This window comes from Centropristis striata, chromosome 7 (genome assembly GCF_030273125.1).
Source record: "Centropristis striata isolate RG_2023a ecotype Rhode Island chromosome 7, C.striata_1.0, whole genome shotgun sequence".
Classification (NCBI taxonomy): domain Eukaryota; kingdom Metazoa; phylum Chordata; class Actinopteri; order Perciformes; family Serranidae; genus Centropristis; species Centropristis striata.
In genome coordinates, this window is record NC_081523.1 from 37581522 (window position 1) to 37607632 (window position 26111).

The 26111-nt window shown below is 34.1% G+C and overlaps 1 protein-coding gene across 3 annotated transcripts in view; it reads left to right on the plus strand.

The window, feature by feature from the left end:
* The window catches only part of ppp3cca (protein phosphatase 3, catalytic subunit, gamma isozyme, a), a 63774-nt gene extending 43109 nt beyond the window's left edge, over nt 1-20665 (plus strand). The window contains exons 8-14 of one of the 3 annotated variants that reach the window (XM_059336427.1): nt 554-648; nt 750-875; nt 2562-2639; nt 4796-4880; nt 7037-7134; nt 13222-13248; nt 20069-20665. In XM_059336427.1, coding sequence (XP_059192410.1) covers nt 554-648; nt 750-875; nt 2562-2639; nt 4796-4880; nt 7037-7134; nt 13222-13248; nt 20069-20229 — 670 coding nt within the window. In that variant the 3' untranslated portion in view covers nt 20230-20665. The remainder of the gene's footprint in view (nt 1-553; nt 649-749; nt 876-2561; nt 2640-4795; nt 4881-7036; nt 7135-13221; nt 13249-20068) is intronic. The other 2 variants (XM_059336428.1, XM_059336429.1) reach the window with 2 other exon arrangements.
* Nucleotides 20666-26111: the final 5446 nt, after the last annotated feature.

Genomic DNA, 26111 nt, shown 5'->3' on the forward strand with positions numbered 1-26111 from the left:
CTCTACATCAGGGGTGTCAAACTCTGGCCCGCGGGCAAAATTTGGCCCGCAGTGTAATTTTATTTGGCCCGCGAGCCAATATCAAATTATTATATTATTATTGTACTATAAAAGCTGACCCGCCGGTATTATACGGCACTTTACCGCTAATACTAGATTTATTATTTTTATTTTATTTTTAAATGTATTAACCTGTTGAAAAAGTTTATTTTGATATTTAAATCAGAAGGATGCAAATAGAAAAGAGGCATACGATTTTTATTTATTTTTTATTTAATAAATTAATGACATTGATGTGTTTTTTATTTGAAATTTGATTTTGCATGTCTGCACTATTTAGTTATATATTGTATGTTTATAAGCGTTGCTGGTTCCATATTTAATGTTAAAGCAAAACATGTTTGGTATATATTAAAAGGTTTATTTGTTCAATGTTGTCCCGCGATTTTATTCAAGTTTTAAATTTTGGCCCATTGTGTATTTGAGTTTGACACCCCTGCTCTACATTATAATCTAGAAAATGTTGATGAGTGTTGTGTTTGGGGCCTGACAGGTATCGGATGTACAGAAAAAGCCAGACCACAGGCTTCCCTTCTTTAATCACAATCTTTTCAGCTCCAAATTACCTAGACGTCTACAACAACAAAGGTGTCTATTTTTCTCACTCTCATTGTTATTTTCTTTCTTGTATTTACCAGGCTTCAGTCCTTGAATCTCTCCTCCCATCTCTTTCCCTCTGTCAATCCTAGCTGCTGTATTAAAATATGAAAACAACGTCATGAACATCCGACAGTTCAACTGCTCCCCCCACCCTTACTGGCTGCCCAACTTCATGGATGTCTTCACGTGGTCTTTGCCTTTTGTTGGAGAGAAAGGTACATTTTTTGTTTTCATTGGAAAAATGTGGATGGAAAACCACAATATAAAGCCTGTTTAAAGTTACCTATGGTTATTTGACTCTGTGGAGTATACACTATGGCCCTCATTTATCAAACGAGCATATGAGAGAAAGTGAGCGTAAAGTGGGCGTACGATCATTTCTACGCAAGGCTCGGCATTTATCAATGTGGACGTGAGCGGGCGGTACGATCAGATCTCAGTCTGCTCTCAGCTCCTGTACGCAAATTAGAGTCTGAGAATTGATCTTAGACTATTGTATCGATGTCTGGAGCTGATAAAACAAATTGTTTTTTTTATTTTTTTTATGGTGACAAAGCAAAACATGTTTAGGCTTCATCATTTATCATCAAAACATAATCTAAAATAAATACAGTAGCAGTAAAATGCTAAAAAAAAATCTTTAAAAAATTAATACAGCCTGCGATCGTGAAATTCTTTAACCAGAATACTAGCCGACGATATTAAATGTTGTTGTCTTCTGTTATTTACCATTATTATTATTATTATTATTATCCTCATGGACACTGGAGCGTCAGCATCTCCTTCACCAGCGGTTCTGACCCAATAGAAACACTATTATTACTAAATGTAAAGAGGTTAATAATATCTCTCCATCATACACCATATTATATAGATTATTAGGGCTTTATATATCACGATGTATAAATGAAATATTCCCACCTCACCAGGAGTTTAATGCTCCACTGCTACTCTGCTGACAGCACCACTGATTTCCTTCCTTTTCACTTTTTATGCTGCCAAACAAAACCAGTTTGTTGTGTTGCAGCTGTTGGACGTCAGTGTTTCACTTTCTGACTCTGAGAAATTCCTCTTCTTTTGGATTAAAACTTACTTTAAAACATTGTTTACCTCCTTCAACCAAAAGCCGTGAAAACTTCTAAGTCCGTGCTCCAAATGTAAAACATTCACCGATTCACTTGTTTGAGTTTATAACTATAAGTACTTTTATTTCGTAAACCTCCGTCGCTGCATATTTCTGTGAAATGTCTATTTCCTCCTGTTGTTATTTATAACAGTGCACTTTGCTAATAAAGCTGACTTTAGGTGGGAAAAATCCTCTTTTTGGCCGTATTGCGTCCTTCAGTGTTGTAAACTCTGGAGGCGAGCCATCTGAATCAGGTATATATTATAAATATATCATATATATTAGGATGTGACATTTAAATGACGCTTGTTTCCAGCCACCACATTCATCAACAGCTGATCATTCTCATGCTGTGATTGGAGAGATACGATCGTTTGATAAATCACACGTGAACCCTGTCGTAAGACCAAATATACACTCATATCTACTCTGGTTTCTACGCTCGTTTGATAAATGAGGGTGTATGAGTGGAGTCCCCATGTTATCATACTATGACATCATGGGGACTTTCTAGTAAAAATCCCTTTATTGTATAAAAGCTTTTATAGACTGCTTGTTGACCTTCAGAAATTAAAAAGTTTAAATTTGAAGAGGACATTTAGACATATTGTAAATTAAATCGATTTATCCCTTTGACATTTTTTTATCAATTTCCACCTTATCACAAATACTTGAATTCATCAGTTCATCTCGGGGTCCTTTTTTCCACATTATTCATTCAGTCAGTATGACACAAACCCTGCCTCAAGTTGAATGTGGCTCCTCTCCCCCACAGTGACGGAGATGCTGGTGAATGTACTGAACATCTGCTCTGACGATGAGCTCATGTCAGAGGTAGATGACCTGTATGAAGGTAAGATCGAGAGAGCAAAACAATTATAATTAGAATATCAGACCGCCTGATACATTCTTGTTGGTGTTCAGCATAAATGATCATTTTTAATAATAATTGTTATTAGTAATTTCCAGGTTTTACTCTATATTCTTCATGTACCATGATGGTAAAATACTGTTTCTTACACATTACCATTCTGGCAAGAAAGAAAAAATCTGTTGAAAAATGGGAATATTTTACAATGGTATTGTATTTACAATGTATTAACATCAAGACTAAAAAGCTGGGTAACACTTTATTTTAGGGAACACATATTCAACATTAATTAGCTGCTTATTAGCATGCAAATAAGTAACATATTGGCTCTTAATTAGTCATTATTAAGTAGTTATTAATGCCTTATTCTGCATGGCCTTATTATACAACCAGTAAGACATTAACTAAGAGTTTTCACTCAATAACCTCAGAATTATTGATTATTAGTAGTAAGGAAGGAAGTTGTTGTATATGAGTTATGATCTTAAAAAGGAAATATGCACCCAAAAAAAAATGTAATCTTAAAAAATCTAAGATTTTTAAAGATACTGTTATCATAAGAAAACTTGAAGACCTAATTCAATGCTTCCAACCATGTCATGATATATTGTGGAGGGGACGAATACGCTCAAAAATTAGGCTAAACTTTGAGGAATGGTTTGCATGGCCATTTTTAAAGCAGCCCTCTGACCTCTGACCTCCAGCTATATGAACTAAATGGGTACCCATGAGTCTCCCTGTTCAAGACAAATCTGCATTATTACAAGATTTGGTTTTAAGACAAAGAGGAAGTGATTAATCACAATGAATCACACCAAATTGTGGGATTTATCATCAATTATTATGAATTGATGGACAGTCCTCCTAAAAAATGATTGCTAGATAGTAATTCTGCTTCTCTGCACCTTTCTGGGTTGTGAGCTGTAGATTCTCTCTCTTATTCTGTAAATTGCATTTTTTTTTTGTTTAGTTTTTCATTTCGGTGAATTGAAAATGAGTGCCGACACACTCTTAAATGAGCTTTTGATGAGGGGATTAATACACCACACTCCATCATAATTCAAGTCTGTGTCTCACATGTCTGCTGTTGATGAGGGAGTTCTGCTCCCTGGAGAGCATTCGCTGTGCTTTGAAACACAACATTAAACTAGAGCCAGACAGATATATCACTTGACAGATATTATTGGCCAATATTGGCCTATCACAGGCCTATGGTATCTGTGTTTATGCTGTCCGATATGTGCCGTTATGTTGGAGAAAGGGTACATTTGCAGAGACAGTGCACAATCCACAAAAAGGTCTTTTTTTCATTCCAGTTAAAAAATGACTATATCAGCCACCACATCCATTATTAATTAATTGCACCCTTATAAAAACAGTATCAGCATCGGTCTCAAAAATCCCATATCAGTCCAGCTCTACATGAAATCCTTAAGTTCATTTCTCAAATGCATTATCTGTTCATCCTTTGTTCTCTTTCCACAATGCTTTTATGAAACATATTGTTCATTTTAGTGCTAAGTAAGTGCTAAGGGTTGACCCTCATGAAGCCAGTCCAAGTTCTGTCTGTGAAGATTATAAGGACGTACTTTATTAAACTAAATATATTTCACTTTTATATGAGTGAACAATATAGCCATAATGAGGCTAAGCTAAGCTAACCACTTAGCCAACTTCTTGGCTAAGTGGTTAGCTTAGCAAGCTACTTAGCCAAGTAGTTAGCTATGTAATAATACAAAAACTTTTTTTTCACAAAGTATGAGAGGCAAAATAGAAATAATGATCTGTTGTTATCAAAAACAAGGTATTTAAAGAATACTTGGAATATTCAATCATAAAATAAGTTGATATCAAAAGATAGAGCACAGAAACACACAGCAGCATTAAATAACATGGGAAATGAATGCGGGTCATTTTTTACCCATGTTGTGCATTAGAAGAGGGTCAATATGTTGTGCATCAAAGGGTTAAACAGTGTCTTTAGATTGTATATGTTTTAAAGGGTCAAAGAAAATATGTATTCAATGCTCTTGGATTTTTTCTATGAGATGTTCATGAGAATCACCCAAAGGATGTAAACGGCAGGTTTGAATACTCAAGGTGGTAACCATTAACTTCACATTGTCAACTTGTTCCAGGTGGAACATCAGCGATGCGTAAGGAAGTTATCCGGAACAAGATCCGCGCTGTGGGGAAGATGGCTCGAGTCTTCTCCGTCCTCAGGTCTGACCCTGTCTTCAATACTCTCCATTTCATGTTGCTCTTCCTTTGTCATATTAACAAGCCGTCTGTATATACATGTATATACACATCACAATGAGTTCAGTGGGGTGTGGGTCACAATTACCAAATAGAATTGCAGGTCACCATGGGACCAGGAAGATGCAGTAGCTTTGGTGGAATTAATCGGGTCAGCTGAGTGCACAATGAAGTTGCCTTTGAAAAATAAAAATTGCTAGGCTAGCATTAATGAGCTAGCACCAGGTGACTCACCAGGCACTAGACTGTATGATGACTTTCAATACAATACAATACAATACAATAAATCCTTATTATCCACCATGGTGGAAATTTGCCTTCGGCTCACAGTAAAGTTACAGAATTTCATTAAAAGCATACAGCAGTTGAGAATGCAGTTAAAACCTAGAGTAAGAAAAGAAAAGAAAAGAAAAAAACAATTAAGAGCAGTTAAAAGTTAGTGCATCACTTATGTAGAGTTGAGGAGGCGAGTAGTGTTGGGGATTAAAGGCTCCCTTAGCTCAGTAGTTCTCAACCTTTTTGAGTCGCAACCCCCAATTTAACATGCATGTTGTCCGCGACCCCCGCTCACTGAACACAATCTCACACGCGCAGTTCAGATCATACAAAAAAGACACAAAATGACCAAAAAAAGACACAAAATGACCAAAAAAGGAACCAAAATGACTTAAAAAAGACACAAAATGACAAAAAAGGAACCAAAATGACCAAAAAAAGACACAAAATGACCCAAAAGAAGACACAACATGACCAAAAAAAGACACAAAATGACAAAAAAAAGACACAAAATGACTAAAACAGACAAAATTACCAAAAAAAAGACAAAATTACCCCAAAAAAGACACAACACGACCAAAAAATGACACAAAATGACCAAAAAAGACACAAAATTACCAAAAAAGACACAAAATTACCAAAAAATGACACAAAATGACAAAAAAAACCCCACTAAATTACCAAAAAAAGACATTAAATGACCAAAAAGACTATAACACATGAACACTTTAACACCGTGGAGACAGAGTTGACTTCCAAAATGATTTGGCGACCCCCAGAAATCATCTCGCGACCCCAATTGGGGCCAGGACCCCAAGGTTGAGAATAGCTGTCTTAGCTAGTTGGACCCTGTAACGTCTCCCAGACAGGAAGTTGGAAGGTGAGCACTCTCTCTACATTTGTGATGTACACCAATTCTAAAATCATCTGGCTGACCCCCAGGCTGCTCCGCCTCCTTAACAGGTTGACTCTCTGTAAACATTTTTTAAATACATAGTCTGTGTTTCCTGTGAATTTCAGTTGGCCATCAAGCACTGTTCCCAAATATTTAAAGGTTTCCACAGTCTCCACAGTTTGGCCATTCAGTAAGAGTATACAGTACAGGCCAAAAGTTTGGACACACCTTCTCATTCAATGCGTTTTGCTTATTTTCATGACTATTTACATTGTAGATTCTCACTGAAGGCATCAAAACTATGAATAAACACATATGGAATTATGTACTTAACAAAAAAAGTGTGAAATAACTGAAAACATGTCTTGTATTTTAGATTCCTCAAAGTAACCACCCTTTGCTTACTAGAATATAAGACATGTTTTCAGTTATTTCAAACTTTTTTGTTAAGTACATAATTCCACATGTGTTCATTAATAGTTTTGATGAATCACAATGTCAATAGTCATGAAAATAAAGGAAACACATTGAATGAGTAGGGGTGTCCAAAGTTTTGGCCTGTATATACCAGATTAATGCTGTTCCTTTCTTTCAACTCGTTAAAAGATGGACAATATGAAAATTCGAGTGTGTTAACATGACTGTGTGTGAACACACATCTCAACACTTGTAGGCAATCCGTAAAAATATTGCCTCAGCTGCTAAAATTGACACCAGTTGTCACTGACCCACTTACAGAACCAGGACAGCAGTTTGGCTCGAGGCACTTAGAGCTGGCAGTCTATCAGCCCATCAGAACAGTGAGCATGCACAGGTTAAATATCTAATGAGGATTGAACTTGTGACCTATTGGTTACAGAACAGCCTCGTAACCACCAGGTGCACACGCTGCCCTGCTGGCTGAGATGTAATCTGTATACTCTGTGTGTGTGTTTTGTTTGTGGACTAGGGAGGAAAGCGAGAATGTGTTAACACTCAAAGGCCTCACCCCAACTGGAACTCTTCCTGTGGGAGTGTTGTCAGGGGGAAAGCAGACCTTACAGACTGGTAAGTGTGTTCTCTACTCAGTAACCCCGTTCTCTCACTCTTCCTTTGCTAGCTGCCATTGAGCACAACTCACCACTGGGGACATTTCCTCGCCTTGTCAGGACGCATGTGGGGTTTTTTTGACTCAGAGTTTTTGCTGTGAGCAAACCTTATTTTTTATTTATTTCTCGTCAAGACGTGGAGTTACTGCAAATGATTTATCGCTCCTCTAGCACCTCAGTACGGAAGACGACACAAGATACTGGGGAATTACAAAGCAGTAACACTATTAATAGAACTTCATTCCGCTATATTTACCACATAAAAAATGTTTACTATACCCATATTTAGTATTCATTTTTTCTTCACCTAAATAATCTGACAATTATGTTTTCGATTTAACCTGCTTTATCAACATATTGAGCCCAAAAATACATAAAAAATCATGAAATCCAAGTTGGAAAATTATACTATTTACTATAATAAAAAACAAAAATATGGTCAATGAACTGTTTTGGAACTTGAAAATGTAAACGTAGGATACAAATATGAACATATAAAAAGGTAAAATTTCAATATAATAAAACTATATACAAAAAAGTCCCATGAAAACATGTTTATTTATAGGCTTTTTTTTCCTTGTTAGCTGCAACGCTTCAAAAACAATGTGCAAAATTACATATTATCATTATTATCTTCTGCCATAGCCATACCATAGTCAATGTAAAGTCAGAAAGCTAAAAATATACATTTTTGCTTTCTTGCTGAGAGTTAGATGAGAGGATAAATCTGTCCGAAGGTAACACAATCCGACGACCAATACCTTTAACCCCATAATGATACAGTAGGGCTGGGCGATTTGGACCAAAAGTCATATCCCGATATATTTAGGCTGAATATCGATAGACGATACATATCCCGATATTTTTATCACAAAGTGAGAGCAAATGTTCAGCCAAAGTATTTTTATTGAAACTGTTTATTTAAGTGAACATAAATACTGTATAACAACAGGAGTACCTTTTTTAAAGAAATCAAAGCTCCATGAAGTGCACATTTAAATAAAATAAAATAACTTAAATAAAAATAGCCTATAAAATAAAATAGGCCAATCTTTTTTTGAAATAAATATATTTATATGAGAAAAGAATAACGAAAATGACAAAAGAACTAAATATGACAAACCCTAGTAAGAGCAGCATTTATATATAAAAAAAAGAAAAACAATTTGAACTATATTGATATATGGGATATGGTCTAATTCCATCTCACATTTAAAAATATATCGATATATCTTTTATATGGATATATCGCCCAGATGATAGATAGATAGATAGATAGAACTTTATTGTCTGTCACAAGTGACAGAAATTCATTTTTGACAGGCTCATATAAGGGCCTCATATAGGCCCAGCCCTACTAGAACACTTTTGTACTGCTGAAACCAAAAGTAGCAATTAAAGTGTGTGTTTCTTAGTAAATGCTGACACGTCATTTCCAGTGCAATTACATCATGGCAGAAAATATCTTTTAATAACATTTTGCGCATAGCAAACCTCTTGTTCCGCACAAAACACTGCTGTCTATTCTGACATCAAGTTGGTAAAGACTGGCTTCCCTGTCCTGCTAGTCCCTTTGAAGGGTTCTAGATCAATGATGGCAGGCCCACCATAGGCACAGGAAGCTCTGACTAGACTTTGACTCCAGCTCCCCGTCTATACAGTAAAAAGTTTTGGGGCTGAGTTGTGGGCTGGCTGGTCGGGAGGTCAACCTGTCACCTGGAAGTGGCCACTGAACCTCTGATCTAAAGGTCAGAGCCTGGTCTCTCCCGTCGGAGGACCTGCTGGGACTCAGGCTTAGTCACACTGGAGGCTGACAGAGATCCAGAGCAACTGAAGGAGAAACCACATGTTTGTGACCTTTTGGAGAATGCCATTGTCCATGTCTGCTCCCCTTGACACAGCTATCAGATCAGCTAACCTGGACTGAACAAAGGGAGGACGAGTCATTATGTATTTTTGTATATCATTCTTAATCTGTTTATCATTCGTACTTTCCCTTTTCAATTGGCAATCAAAAAATCAAATAATGAAAAACTGACTGGATATTTTGTTCTTTGTTTTTCTTTCTTTTCTTTTTTTAATATTGCACAAAAAATGAGAAAGTGCTTGTTTTTTCAATATTAGTCAATATGTAATTGGTCGGGTTTACGTGACCTGGAAGTATGACTGAGGTCAAGTGAGCCGTCACTATATAATGTAGTGCGCCTATATTGTGATATTTATGGTAACTATATAATGTAGTGCCCCGTATTGTGATATTTATGGTAACTATATAATGTAGTGCCCCGTATTGTGATATTTATGGTTACTATATTTATGGTTACTATATAATGTAGTGACCCGTATTGTGATATTTATGGTAACTATATAATGTAGTGACCCGTATTGTGATATTTATGGTAACTATATAATGTAGTGCCCCGTATTGTGATATTTATGGTAACTATATAATGTAGTGACCCGTATTGTGATATTTATGGTTACTATATTTATGGTTACTATATAATGTAGTGACCCGTATTGTGATATTTATGGTAACTATATAATGTAGTGCCCCGTATTGTGATATTTATGGTAACTATATAATGTAGTGACCCGTATTGTGATATTTATGGTTACTATATTTATGGTTACTATATAATGTAGTGACCCGTATTGTGATATTTATGGTAACTATATAATGTAGTGCCCCGTATTGTGATATTTATGGTAACTATATAATGTAGTGACCCGTATTGGGATATTTATGGTAACTATATAATGTAGTGCGCCCGTATTGTGATATTTATGGTAACTATATAATGTAGTGACCCGTATTGTGATATTTATGGTAACTATATAATGTAGTGCACCCGTATTGTGATATTTATGGTAACTATATAATGTAGTGACCCGTATTGTGATATTCATGGTAACTATATAATGTAGTGACCCGTATTGTGATATTTATGGTAACTATAAATAATGTAGTGACCCGTATTGTGATATTTATGGTAACTATATAATGTAGTGACCCGTATTGTGATATTTATGGTAACTATATAATGTAGTGCGCCGGTATTGTGATATTTATGGTAACTATGTAATGTAGTGCCCCGTATTGTGATATTTATGGTAACTTTATAATGTAGTGCGCCCGTATTGTGATATTTATGGTAACTATGTAATGTAGTGCCCCGTATTGTGATATTTATGGTAACTTTATAATGTAGTGCGCCCGTATTGTGATATTTATGGTAACTATATAATGTAGTGACCCGTATTGTGATATTTATGGTAACTATATAATGTAGTGACCCGTATTGTGATATTTATGGTAACTATATAATGTAGTGCGTCCGTATTGTGATATTTATGGTAACTATATAATGTAGTGACCCGTATTGTGATATTTATGGTAACTATATAATGTAGTGCACCCGTATTGTGATATTTATGGTAATTATATAATGTAGTGACCCGTATTGTGATATTCATGGTAACTATATAATGTAGTGACCCGTATTGTGATATTTATGGTAACTATATAATGTAGTGACCCGTATTGTGATATTTATGGTAACTATATAATGTAGTGACCCGTATTGTGATATTTATGGCAACTATATAATGTAGTGCGCCATATTGTGATATTTATGGTAAATTCATTGAAACTGCTCCAAGCGAGCATATGTGTATATATATATATATATATATATATATATATACATAAATATGGAAATAAGATTAATTGAATATTCAAATTAAGTCCTGGTTCCCGTTTCTCCATTTCGTATTTTTGATCTGAGCCTAATATTAAAATATGAAAAAACAAGCATTTTTTCCGTTTTTTGTGTTATAATAAAAAACAAATAACAAAATAATCAGTCAATTTTTCATTATTTTATTTTTGATTGCCAATTGAAAGAACAAATGATACACGGATTCTTCTTGATTCTTCGCTTTGTTTTCCCACTTTGTTTTTGAAGCTACTGTACAACTGCTGACATTTTGTGGGAGGCACTGCTCACTGATTTTTGAAAGGCAGTTCCAGGGAACGCCCCAGTCTACAAATGAACCAGTTTCAGGATATTTAAGATTCAGTACAGGCTCACCAAGAACAAGAAGTGTTTTATCAAGTGTCAACAATAACAAAGCACCTCTCCAAGCTGCTAATTTAATACAGCTCTCACTTACCTTTAAAGCTTCACAATTCTTCTGAGAAATTTTACTTCATGCACTTAGATGACTTTCTTCATTTAGACATTTTAATGATTCAGGTGTTCTTAAAACCTGTACATCCAATAAGAAGTAAATACGGCTTGTGGAATCAAATATTAACCCTTAAGAACCCACGGTGACACGGGTGTAACAAACACTTTAAATCTTCTAGAATCTCCCATATTCAGCTTTATGCTTCACATTAACTCATTAAATCCCTAAGTGACACATACGCAACACCCTGGTGTGGTGGTCATGTGACTGTGACAAGAAGTGACTTCTCCAAAATATATGTGTGACTGGAAACAGAAATCCAAAAAAGTAGCTAGTTTCAAAAAGCTTATTTTTTGTTACTAGGCTAAATTTAAACCCATTTACAATTCTAATCCATTAATAGGGTGTCCTGTATTGTATTTAACCCTATTAGGGTGATTGTCATGAAGCCAGTCTAAGTTCTGTCTGTAAAGATTATAATGACATACTTTATTAAACTAAATATATTTCACTTTTATATGAATGAACCATATAGCCATAATAAGGGACAATTCATTGTTTTATGTTAAAATAATATTTCCTATATTTTTAAACATATTTTTGATTCACAAATCCATTACCGTAATGCATCCAGATAAAAATGTCATGGTTTCCCCACTCTTATATACAATAAATATTTAATAAACTTTATAGAAATAAATATACATTTGTTTAAAAATGTCAAATTTAACAGAATATAATCAAATATAAAGGTTTTTAACAAAGTATTAAGAACAAAATCTGAATGAAAATTGATGAGGAAAAATGGTAATGATAGAATCGTTTGCATTAAAATATGTGTATATTTTTCCCATTAAGTGTAGCAATAACATATTTATAAATATAGTACATTTCATAAATCCAGGTAGCCTATAGGTAGGTAGACCTTCTGTAAACTAGAATACTTTGGTTTTTGAAGTAAAACACAATCCACGCTAGCTAGCACACTAGCCGCTAGCTGCTATATGTTTAGCATCGAGGTGATACTTGAGGCTGGATGTGCTGCTATGGTGATATGTGAATTCCTTGTTGCCTAGCAACACCACCATGCTCTTATGGACGCTTCCATCCGTTGGTTTTTAGTAACTAAATGTCCCATCATCCACGGGGCCAACCAAAGGTCTCATCAGCTTCTTCCTTCATGTTCACTGTGGTTTGTTGTTGTCTCAACTCATCAACGCTAGTTGGTGCTCCAGTATAATCGGTCCTCCTGAAACTCATCCAGTGAGAAACGTTCCGCGGTACAAAAATAAGTGCGTTTAAAATGCGTCAATTTTTTAAACATGTTAATTTTTGTGTAATAATTAATCTTAATTAACACGTTAAAGTCCCGGCCCTATTAATTATGTAATGTAGACCACTGAGTGTTACTAAATTCGACTAAATTCTGAACATTTTTTTCACGTTTTGGATTGATGTTGTGTTTGATGTATGTGATTCCTACAGCTTTCCCTTCACTGTACAAATGTGTGATGGTGGTGTGGTCCCTGTAAGGCCTCCCGTCCCTCCTTAGATCTTAGTCCTCAGCCAAATCCTCCTCAGCTCTCCACACCTAAGTCCTCGTGACCCTTTAACACCAACACCATCTTAAATCTCCAGCAGGCTTCTTCTCTCTGACGTTCCCACCCACTGACTAACGTGTTAATGATGTTTTTACATCTGCTGTGAATTCTGAATGTATAATGACAGTGCCATGGGTAAGGGCCCTGTTCATCACCACAGGGTTCAGCATCAAATATTACTGTTTACTTTTATCTCTGGCTGTCTTTGATGACCTTCTTTTTCCCCCCTTCCTCAACTCTCATTAACATAGCTACGATTGAGGCAGCTAAAGCAAAAGGTACGCATGGCTGTCAGGCTCTGTTTTGTTTGTCTTGTTCACCCTTTAAACACAACTCCACCCTTAAAATGTTCTTTTTTTATTGCCCACTGTTTGTATACCACTGATTATTATATGACTGGATATTACTTTGTTGTTAGTTGCTCTTGTATCATCAATGTCTGTTGAAACGCACTGATTTCTCCATTGTAAAAAAACTTTTATAGCACTTTTCATTAGGGATGCAGGGATACTAACGATTATTTACATCATCGATTAATCTGTCCATTATTTAAACGATTAATCGATTAGTTGTTTGGTCGATAAAATGTATAAAAATATCAATCAGTGTTTCCCAAACTGCAAGATGACGTCCTCAAATCTCTTGTTTTGTCCACAAACCAAAGAGATATTCAGTTAATTGTCAGAAAGGAACAAAGTCAAGTCAATTCAAGTCAAACTTTATTTATAAAGCACATTTAAAACAACCGGGGTTGACCAAAGTGCTGTACAGGTATCACAGTTGCAGGAAATAAGGTAAAAACTAAAATACTAAAATACATAAACACAATGCAACAACAGAATAAAAAAAGATAAAAATATAAAAAAACAATAAAAAATTTAAAATTGCATACAATTTTGTTTTTGATTAAAAGCCAGGGAGAAAAAGTGTGTTTTTAGGGAGGATTCAAAAACCTCAAAGAAACCAGAAATATTCACATTGAAGAAGCTGAAATCAGAGAATTTTGTCTTTAAAAAAACTGCCCAAAAGCAATTATTCAATTATCAAAATAGTTGACGATTAATTCAATAATTGATAATTGTTCGATTATTCAATTCAATTCAAATTCAAACAAATTTATTTAACCCAAATAGGGCAATTCAGTTTGCAGTCTCCAGTCAGACAGCGCACGAGACAAAGCAAAAATAAAACAACAAACAAAACAAACAAACAAAACAAAAGCAGGACAGCACATAAACCAACAATTCCCTCTGTCAGTGGCAACAAATCAGTGTGAGGGTAGCAGCAATATCCAGTCCCCAATGGACCACAGTGCAAACAATCTCAGGACAAAATGAGGGGAAGAGTAATAAATAAATAAATACATTTCCACCTTATGGCTGGAATAAATAAATAAATAAATGACTAATTACTGCTATCGGTCATTAATCGATTAATTGTTGCAGCTCTACTTTTCATATATTTGGTGGCAGTCAAGCAATAAAAGAATCCTAGATAAGATATGAAAGGATGAATCAATTGCATGGGAAGACCTTTAAAATGCATTTAAATAAGTACTTTTAACCAACTATAGTTCAAGCTGTTCAGAGTCAGTGGGCTGGTTCTGTGTAACAGCTTTGGGACCTGGTTCGTTCCTTGTTGACCAGCGTTTCCCAGCTGTGGTCACATTGGCTTTTCTTGCCAAGTGTGGCTCCCCACAAAGAGAAAAGCTTGCTAAGACCTGGCTAAGATAAGACCCGGGACATCCCCGCCTGGGATATTTTCAGAATCTAATCCTGTTAGGCCATTTGGCTGTGACAATACTGTCTGTCTGCCCCTTTTGGTTGATAGTGGCAGTGCTTCAGCACGCCTCAGCCACGGGAACCACTTATTTTATCCAATCCATGTAATGTGATGGATTTAGTCCTGGCTGCTTTGGTTATAGGTTATAATACAAGGTTAAAGGTTATAATAGTTTTGGATTTTTCATTAGTTTTAGTTTTAATTTCGTTGTGATTTTTTTTTTTTTTTTCAAATTTAGTTAGTTTTAATTCGTTTTTAGAGTGAGTTTACTAGTTTTAATTCGTTTTAATCTTTTTGCAGGGTTGGTACGGGTGCTTGAAAATACAACACTTAAATTCAAGCATTTTCAAGGATTTCAAGGTTTAAAAAGGATTTTGGATAAAGTGCTTGTAAATGCTTGAAATTCTGACTGTATTTCTCTTCAATCTGACTATATCCATCTATAGACTATAGATAATCACATGTTCAATGTAAAAATAATGAGTAGCCTATCTGAAATGAAGGCCGTTCCTCCTAAAAGTGTAACACCATCACTGTTGGTATGGTTCAGTGAAATCTCCCCCTTTTAGTATGTACACTCAAAAAAATAACTTGTTACCAGAATGAAATAAAATTATGGAAAAAATTTCCACCTAAATAAAATGCTTTACTTTAGCGAGAAACAGTTTTGTTGAGTGAACAAAATATAAATATGTTGCGTCAACAAAATATAAATATTTTGGGTCAACATGATGTATTTGCGATACTGTGACTTAATTACCAGGGTCAGTCCAACTAGATTTGTAAGGGTAATTGTGACATACCAACGTAATTTTCTTGGGCCATTTAAACTTGATGAAAAGTTTGAAAAATGATATTATTAAGAGTTACTTTATTTAATAGGGTCGTTATAACTACTTTTTTTAAAATAGTGCAGTGCATGAATTAATTGTGCTGAGCCAACAAAACAAAGTTAGGTTGAAGTGGTTTAGCCTAAAAGATTACCTTTACCATATGAAAATGAACATAATAGTAATTATTCAGGAAATAAATCATTTTTAAACAAAGAGTATTATATTCAGCAATTTCATTAGGTTGTTTTAACATAAAGTATTCTAGCAAATTTTAAAGTGTTGCATTTTATGCTGAAACTACATGTTTTAAAACTGTAGTTTTAGTAACTACAAAACATAATTTCATTTAGTAGAAGCTACATGTTAGACTAAATATAAGGTAAAAGACACCCAGTTTGCTTTTTTTGAGTGTAAGTACTCATCTAAAACATGCAATTTAACAGGTGTAAGATACTGGAAAAGCTTGAAAATTTACCTTGAAAGTCCTTGAAAAATGCTTGAATTTCACCACTTCTAAAGTGTACGAACACTGATTTTGGAAAATGCTTAGTTTTAGTTTAGTTACTTATTAGTTTTAGTGTTAGTTTTAGTTTTTTTTGTAATGGGGTATTTGTTGAGTGCCAGATTCAAAAAAGTCACAATAAATGTATCCTTTATTTCCTTTGTCTGATCCATCTCAGCCCCAATAAGTTTATTAAGTCATAAAACCAGATAGATGAAATAGATTTCATATCAACCAAAAAGGTTTACGGATGAAAAAAGGTGACAAAGACAAAAACGAAGGACATTTTCACTATAATTTTAGTTAGTTTGAGTTAGTTTTGTAACCAGAAAATACAGTTTCAGTTAGTTATCGTTTTTTTAAAAAAAACTCTAGTTTTTATTTTTATTTCAGTTAACAAAAATGTTTTTTCAATTTCGTTATTTCGTTAGTATTCGTGAACTATAATAACCTTGGTACAGGTAAGCAGAACTTAAATCAGTGTTCCCTGTTACCTTCCCTGTCTGATACAGATGGTTTACCATGTTTCCATTTATACCACTAACACTTAAAGTGGCACAAGCTTTACCTGTCAACCAGTTTTTAGCTAACTTTAAACTGTTTCAATGTTACTTTTAACCAAATATTTCAACAGTTTAGTTCTGAATTTTAGTTTAGTATTTCAGCTGTTTCATCATTGCTTCTAGTGAATTATTTCAACTATTCAATCCTTATTTTTAGCTAATTAGTTCAGTTAAACAACTAAAAATTAAATGTGAGTTAACTATTTAAACTGTTATTAAAGTCCCTAGAAGTGGCCCTGGTTGGGAATCACTGATTTAGGATTAATTTAAATAATCTCATGCTTCATTGTCTCAGATATCTGGTTATGCAAGAGTACCTTTAACCACCTTGTTTCTTTTGCTAAAAACTGTAAAACCTTGACCTCAGAGTGTTTATTCTAAGTTTAACTTGGTAACTGAAATGATTGAAGAGTTGCTTTTCATTTGCAAACTTTTTCTGTCTGGTTTCCTTTGCTGTTTCGGGACGTTACCGTAAGTCTACAAAGTGTGAGGTGTTTTATTGTCGTAGCTTAGGAGTCATTGTTTCCTTGTGCATGTGCTGTATTCACTGATCATCTGTACTGTGCTAGGTCTATACTGTCTTATGTGCCTGTTAAGTTAAAGTCCACAAGGAATCCCTTTTGATTGAGGTCACACTGCAAAAAAAGAGGGTCTAAGAACACTAAATCTGAGCTGCATGGACAGATCATTTCACTTGACAAGATTTATTAAATTAAGATTGTTAAATCTTCCTTTAGAGAGAATAACTTACATATTAGAGGCTAAACAGCATGTATTTGAGGACCTATGGATCCCTTTCATCAACTACATTAAAGACTTAGATTTAACGGATGAAGAAGTGGATAACTAGTCTTTGTGGACAATGCAGCCGGGCACGACTTCTTCATAACGTCAAAAAAAGACAGAAATTACCAAAAAAGACACAAAATGTTAAAAAAAGACACAAAATTACAAAAAAACTACACAGAAAGACACAAAAAGACTAGAAAAAAGACACAAAATTACCAAAAAAGACAAAAAAAGACACAAAATAACAAAAAAAAGACACAACAGACACAAAATGACCCCCCAAAAAAAGGCATGAAAAGGTTTTCAAAAATGGACAAAATAGTCCGAGACTCCATAGAGTTAATTGATCTTGTATTCAGAGATAATTTCTTATTTTAAGTGTTCAACATGCTTATTTCTAGATTTAATTATCTTAATTTAAGAAATCTTGTCAAGGTGAATTATCTGTCCATGCAGCAAGATCATTTCCCTCAGATTTAGTGTTTTATCTTGTTTTTAGACACACCTTTTTTGCAGTGTAATGAAAAAGCTAAAGGACATAGTTTACAGCAAACATTTGCAGTGATTTACAGTAGGGCTGGGCGATATGAACCAAAGATCCAAAAATCCTGATATATTGAATATCGATATACGATATATATACGTTATCGCAAAGTGAGAAAAAAAGTTAAGTCAAAGCCAGATATGACATGTCACAGGTAGTTTTATTTATATTTATTATTTATTTTCCGTTCATTTAAGTGAACATAGATACTGTATAACAATTGGTGTACCTTTTTTTTTTTTTTTTAAGTCAGAGCTCAATAAGGTGCACATTTAAATAAAATAAAAATCTTAAATAAAAATAGCCTATGAAATAAAATAGGCCAATCTTTTTCTGAAATAATGATATTTAATATATTTATATGAGAAAAGAATAACAAACATTACAAAAGAACTAAGTATGACAAACCCTAGTAAGGGCAGCATTTATATATAAAGAAAGAAACGGGGGGAAAAACTATATCGATATACGCGATATGGTCTAATTCCATATCACATTTAAAAATATATCGATATATCGCCCAGCCCTAAAATCAAGGTCTCCATAAAAAAACACAACTGCTGTATGAGCCAGTCCTCTGCTTTGCACAAGAAAAGTAAAAAAAGAACTATATCGATATATGGTCTAATTCCATATCATATTAAAAAATATATGCTGATTTGCTCATCAGCATATATGTATGGCCACACAACACCCTCCTCATACCTACTGTCAGAAATCAACGTAAACAACAACTGGTGTTGTAAATATCAACTCTTTATTTTTATTTTTTAAATTATTTACCTGATTTTCTGTTCAAGTTGTTTGACCTTTTTTTGTTATGTAAATAAAAATAAAGTTGTCCTCCAAAAGTCAGGGAGTGGTGGTGGGCCAAAAAAAAAAAAAAAAAAAAAATATATATATATATATATATATATATATATATATATATCGATATATCGCCCAGCCCTAAAATCAAGGTCTCCATAAAAAAACACAACTTCTGTGTGACCCAGTCCTCTGCTTTGCACAAGAAAAGTAAAAAAATAACTATATCGATATATGGTCTAATTCCATATCATATTTAAAAATATAGCGATATATCGCCCAGCCCTAAAATCAAGGATCCCATAAAAAAAACACAACTTCTAAAAAAGTAAAAAAAGAACTATATCGATATATGGTCTAATTTCACATCACATTTAAAAATATATCGATATATCGCCCAGCCCTAAAATCAAGGGCTCCATAAAAAAACAAAACTTCTAGAAAAGTAAAAAAATAACTATGTCGATACATATTGTCTAATTCCATGTCATATTTAAAAATATAGCGATATATCGCCCAGCCCTAAAATCAAGGTCTCCATTAAAAAACACAACTGCTGTATGACCCAGTCCTCTGCTTTGCACAAGAAAAGTAAAAAAAGAACTATATCGATATATGGTCTAATTCCACATCACATTTAAAAATATAGCGATATATCGCCCAGCCCTGAAATCAAGGTCTCCATAAAAAAACACAACTTCTGTGTGACCCAGTCCTCTGCTTTGCACAAGAAAAGTAAAAAAAGAACTATATCGATATATGGTCTAATTCCATATCACATTTAAAAATATATGGATATATCGCCCAGCCCTATAATCAAGGTCTCCATAAAAAAACACAACTTCTAGAAAAGTAAAAAAAGAACTATATCGATATATATGGTCTAATTCCATATCATATTTAAAAATATAGCGATATATCGCCCAGCCCTAAAATCAAGGTCTCCATAAAAATAAAAAAAATCTATGTGACCCAGTCCTCTGCTTTGCACAAGAAAAGTAAAAAAAGAACTATATCGATATATGGTCTCATTGCATATATCACATTAAAAAATATATATCGATATATCGCCCAGCCCTAAAATCAAGGTCTCCATAAAAAAAAAACACAACTTCTGTGTGACCCAGTCCTCTGCTTTGCACAAGAAAAGTAAAAAAAGAACTATATCGATATATGGTCTAATTCTATATCACATTTAAAAATATATCGCCCAGCCCTAATTTACAGTGACTTTAGGTCTTTCAACCTCTGATCGTTCTCTCTTTGGTGTCTCTTCAGCCATTCAAGGCTTCTCTCCCACGAGGAAGATCCGTAACTTCGAGGAGGCTCGTGGCCTGGACCGGATAAACGAGAGGATGCCACCGCGCAAAGACGGCAAGCAGCCAGACGGCACCACCATCAACACCAACACCCCCAACAAGAACGGCACCGACGGATAGGCAACAGAACCAGCAGCCTCCCATCTTCACACAGCCCACATCCCCTGACTCATCACCCCGACCGACCACTCACTCTCTGTCTGTCTCTCTCTACTCAAACTGCCTGTCCATCTTCTGCTAGCTCGCCGTCGGGCGGCTAAAAGAAACGGACACATTGGTAGATAAATACAAAAAGGAGGCCACGGCACTGGGAACAGTCCAGCTGCTGAAAAAACATGTTCTATCTGGGGAAAAATCATTTATTTAAGGTATATTAAATATATTAGATATATTGTTTAATAGGAACAAATCATTCAATGAAGACATTTTGCTCAAATGTATACTATACACTTAACTTATATGTGAAAATTATAAAAATGAAAAAAAAACAGAAGATGATTTTATAAATTTGAGTCGATGCAGATAGATGAAGCCTCTGTTATCCATGAGTTTTAGTCACTTTGTTTTATTTTGTTTTTTAATTGTTCTCTATGTAAGGAATATTTTAAAGTATAAATATTTTAGCCTCAACGGATCTTGCTACGTTCGTGTCAAGACGTTTTTTGGCACTTGAGGTTCTAAATACAAAGCTGATATTTGTGTCAGTTAAAACATAAATGGAAAAAAATAATAACAAATGAAGTAAATTATATTGGAACAATTACAAATGAATGTTTTATACTTGAAGCCGAAATGTAATGAAGACTTGTCGTCTTATTTATACATTTTCCAGAAAACTTTGATGAATCCCCAAAGATGCTGAACAACTTTCTTTCCTGTATTATATATAATTTGTGAATGAAATGTTCAGAAATTAAGTGAAGTTAAGGGTAAATGCTTTTTGTGTGCAATGATTGTTTCTGTTGCTGGCTGTGCTGTGCTGGTTATGACTCGTGTTCACTTGATGGCAACTAGGATGTTCTCGCTTCGCTAAAACAAAAAGGGATATTCAGTACAGCATGTCTTATTCTATCACCACAAGCAGACCTGCCAATACTCCCACATCCTGTTTGGAAGCTCTTCTTCTTCTCTTGAAGCACTGATGTTAAGCTGAGCTCTCTGGGTCGGAGCGCCGAGCATGAAGATTACGGCATGACAAACTAACTGTTTGAAAAAAAGGACAAGTTTTTCTCTTCTGTTGTCATTTTTGGACAAAAAGGGGGATATTTGCTCAGAAAGCAAAGGAACTTCTTACCCTACCGTCCTCAAAACAGACTGATATTCGTTATTGTTTTAGGATATTTCAGTGTATTTAACAGAATTATGGCAGTTTGATTTGTGGTTTTAAAAAGAACAGATTGTGCTTTTTTTGGGGGCTTTGCTTTGTTTCTAAGCTGTGTCAGTGACTCCATCTACTGTTGATTAAACAGACTGCACTGCAGAAAAAAGGGTGTCTAAAAATAAGATAAAAACACTAAATCTGAGGGAAATGATCTTGCTGCATGGACAGATAATTTACCTTGAGAAGATTTATTAAATTAAGATTATTAAATCTAGAAATCAGCATGTTGAACACTTAAAATAAGAAATTAACTCTTAATACAAGATCAATTAACTCTATGGAGTCTTGGACTATTTTGTCCATTTTTGAAAACCTTTTCATGCCTTTTTTGGGGTTTTCTTGACAAGATTTCTTAAATTAAGATTATTAAATCTAGAAATAAGCATGTTGAACGCTTCAAATAACAAATAACTCTTGAAACAAGATGAATTATGTAACACTTCTAAATCTACACACACCAATTACAAACGATACTCAATTGTATATAAATTACCATTTCCTTTAACAGGGTGAGCGAACCTGTTCCAAGTGTTATGTTTTGTTTGATTTTATTTTTCTGTCTATGTAAATGCAGCTTAAAATATGGAAGTTGAATGAAGATACATGAATGTAAAAGCTGTATGTCAAAGTGTTATAAACTGAAAATAAGATAAAAATATTTCAGGGGGAAAAAAAGATTGTTGAATCTAGAAATAAGCATGTTGAACGCTTAAAATAAGAAATTAACTCTTAAAACAAGATAAATTATGTAACACTTCTAAAGCTAAAGTTTTTTTTATCTTGGTAAGAAACAAATAATCATCAGGTCACTCTGCTCGGGCCAGTTCATCGCTGCTTGCAGCTTTAATTTATCTTGTTTTAAGAGTTAATTTCTTATTTTAAGCGTTCAACACGCTTATTTGTAGATTTAATAATCTTAATTTAAGAAATCTTGTCAAGAAACCCCCCAAAAACCCCAAAAAAGACATGAAACGGTTTTCAAAAATGGACAAAATAGACAAAATAACTAAAAAAGACACAACACCAGACACAAAATGACAAAAAAAGACACAACACCAGACACAAAATGACCAAAAAAGATACAAAAAAAGACACAAAATAACTAAAAAAAGACACAAAATGACCAAAAAAAAGGCATGAAAAGGTTTTCAAAAATGGACAAAATAGTCCAAGACTCCATAGAGTTAATTGATCTTGTATTAAGAGTTAATTTCTTATTTTAAGCGTTCAACATGCTTATTTCTAGATTTAATAATCTTAATTTAAGAACTCTTGTCAAGGTAAATTATCTGTCCATGCAGCAAGATCATTTCCCTCAGATTTAGTGTTTTTATCTTGTTTTTAGACACCTTTTTTGCAGTTAGCAGATGTTTTTTGGGATTGTGATAACCGTGCACATCAAATAAGGGAAACATTTGACATGCAGTGAGATGACAGCTAGCTCTTTGATGATGCTGTATTCAGACACAATGGACTGAGTCATTCCCCTCAGCAGGGATAATGCTATATAAGGTACCGCTGCCACACTAACAGCTGTCCATCAAGGCCTAAGAGTACTGTAATCATCTCAACCACGGCTGACTCATATGTAACAGTATATTATTTTTACAACCTTTGGTCACATCGAGATGGGGACCATTAATACTTGCCGAGCTTGCTTGCTGGTGTGTGTGTGTGTGTGTGTGTGTGTGTGTGTGTGTGTGTGTGTGTGCTTTTCTGCTCTACAGTATTCAGCCATTCAGTTCTCTTCTGATCACAACACCCCCGACCCTTTAAAACACACGACCACCTGGTGCTTCGACACACCTGACTGTACTGCTGCCGTCTTTTTATCACTCTAGAAAAGATGGCGAAATAACCTTTAAGATTTGATATTTACTTGTGAATTTACCCCGAATTTTTTTTTTTTTTTTTTTTTTTTTTAAATCAAGTGTTAGCGCTCATGTGCCATGACACCTTGGCCACAAATGTCAAAATCTGTATGTGTGTGTATGTGAGAGTGTGTGTGTGTGTGTGGATGGTGAGATTTGCAATTACACATAAAGATTCAATGTCAGTTATATTAATCTTGATATCCTTAAAATTACCAAAATATTGTTGTTTGCCGTTATGTTCAGTAGACTTCTGGGAAAGCTTCCGGAAGGTTAAGTATTTTGGTTTACATTCATAACTGTGATGTTGAAATTTGTTCTAAAGGTAAGGCTTTATTGGGTGAGCCATACAGTATACTGACCTCCTGTAAGGTCCTATACATATCTTGCAGAATGTAAAAATTATTGTTCATTAAGAATCTTATAATAGCTGTAAAAAGGGGTGAAAAAAATGTACCGTATTTGTCATGCAAGGCCATGAAAACTTTTACTTAGATGTATCACCTGAAAGATGAATAAAATTCAAATACAGTGTTTTATTTGACTCGTCTGAATGTTGGTTATTATTATTTTACTGAACCCTCTAGAGTCTCCAAAAGCGCCAAAGCATGACTTCTTCATGACATCCAGACTAGAAAACGAAGCAGACCAAAAAAAAGACACAAAATGACCAAAAAAGACGCAAAAGGACCAAAAAAAGGACAGAAAATAACAAAAAAGACACAACAACAGACACAAAATGACCAAAAAATTCACAAAAGAGACACAAATGACCAAAAAAGACACAAAAGGACCAAAAAAGACACAAAAGGACCAAAAAAATAACAAAAAAGACACAACAACAAACACAAAATGACCAAAAAAGACACAAAATAACAAAAAAAGACCAGAAAATTCACAAAAAAGACAAATGACCAAAAAAAGACACAAAATTATAAAGAAAAAGACAAAATAACTAAAAAAGACACAACAACAGACACAAAATGACCAAAAAAGACACAAAAGGACAAAAAAAAAGACACAAAATAACAAAAAAGACACAACAACAGACTCAAAATGACCCAAAAATTCACAAAAAAGACACAAATGACCAAAAAAGACACAAAATAACGAAGAAAAAGACACAACAGACACAAAATTACCAAAAAAGACACAAAATGACTTACAAAGACATGAAAAGGATAAAGAGATTTGCAATTATACATTGAGATTCAATGTCAGTTATATTAATCTTGATATCCTTAAAATTACCAAAATATTGTTGTTTGCCGTTATGTTCAGTAGACTTCTGGGAAAGCTTCCGGAAGGTTAAGTATTTTGGTTTACATTCATAACTGTGATGTTGAAATTTGTTCTAAAGGTAAGGCTTTATTGGGTGAGCCATACAGTATACTGACCTCCTGTAAGGTCCTATACATATCTTGCAGAATGTAAAAATTATTGTTCATTAAGAATCTTATAATAGCTGTAAAAAGGGGTGAAAAAAATGTACCGTATTTGTCATGCAAGGCCATGAAAACTTTTACTTAGATGTATCACCTGAAAGATGAATAAAATTCAAATACAGTGTTTTATTTGACTCGTCTGAATGTTGGTTATTATTATTTTACTGAACCCTCCAGAGTCTCCAAAAGCGCCAAAGCATGACTTCTTCATGACATCCAGACTAGAAAACAAAGCAGACCAAAAAAGACACAAAATGACCAAAAAAGACACAACAACAGACATAAAATGATCAAAAAATTCACAAAAAAGACACAAATGACCAAAGAAAGACACAAAATGATAAAGAAAAAGACAAAATAACTAAAAAAAGACACAACAGACACAAAATGACCAAAAAAAGACACAAAATAACTAAAAAGACACAACAACAGACACAAAATGACCAAAAAATTCACAAAAAAGACACAAATGACCAAAAAAGACACAAAAGGACCAAAAAAAAGACACAAAATAACAAAAAAGACATAACAACAGACACAAAATGACAAAAAAATCACAAAAAAGACACAAATGACCAAAAAAGACACAACAACAGAAACAAAATGACCAAAAAAGACACAAAAGGACAAAAAAAGACACAAAATAACAAAAAAGACAAAATAACTAAAAAAGACACAACAGACACAAAATTACCAAAAGAGACACAAAAGGACCAAAAAAAAGACACAAAATAACAAAAAAGACACACAATTATAAAGAAAAGACAAAATAACCAAAAAAGACACAACAACAGACACAAAATGACCAAAAAAGACACAAAAGGACCAAAAAAAAGACACAAAATAACAAAAAAGACACAACAACAGACACAAAATGACCAAAAAAATCACAAAAAAGACACAAATGACCAAAAAAGACACAACAACAGACACAAAATGACCAAAAAAGACACAAAAGGACAAAAAAAAGACACAAAATAACTAAAAAAGACACAACAACAGACAGAAAATTACCAAAAAAGACACAAAATGACTTACAAAGACATGAAAAGGATTCAAAAATGGACAAAATAGCCCTATAAGACTCCATAGAGTTAAAGTGAAAAAATAATTGTCAGTTCATGTTGAAGTTGTGCTGAGAAAATACCAAACATGGGAATAGTAAATATGATGTGGTATATAAAGGGCAACTGTGTTTACAGGTTGTTCTGCTGCCCCCAAGAGGACAAAACATGACAAAATAACACACTTTTAAGATAATGTGTCATTCAATAAAACAGTTTCTATGTACAGCTGAGATAAATA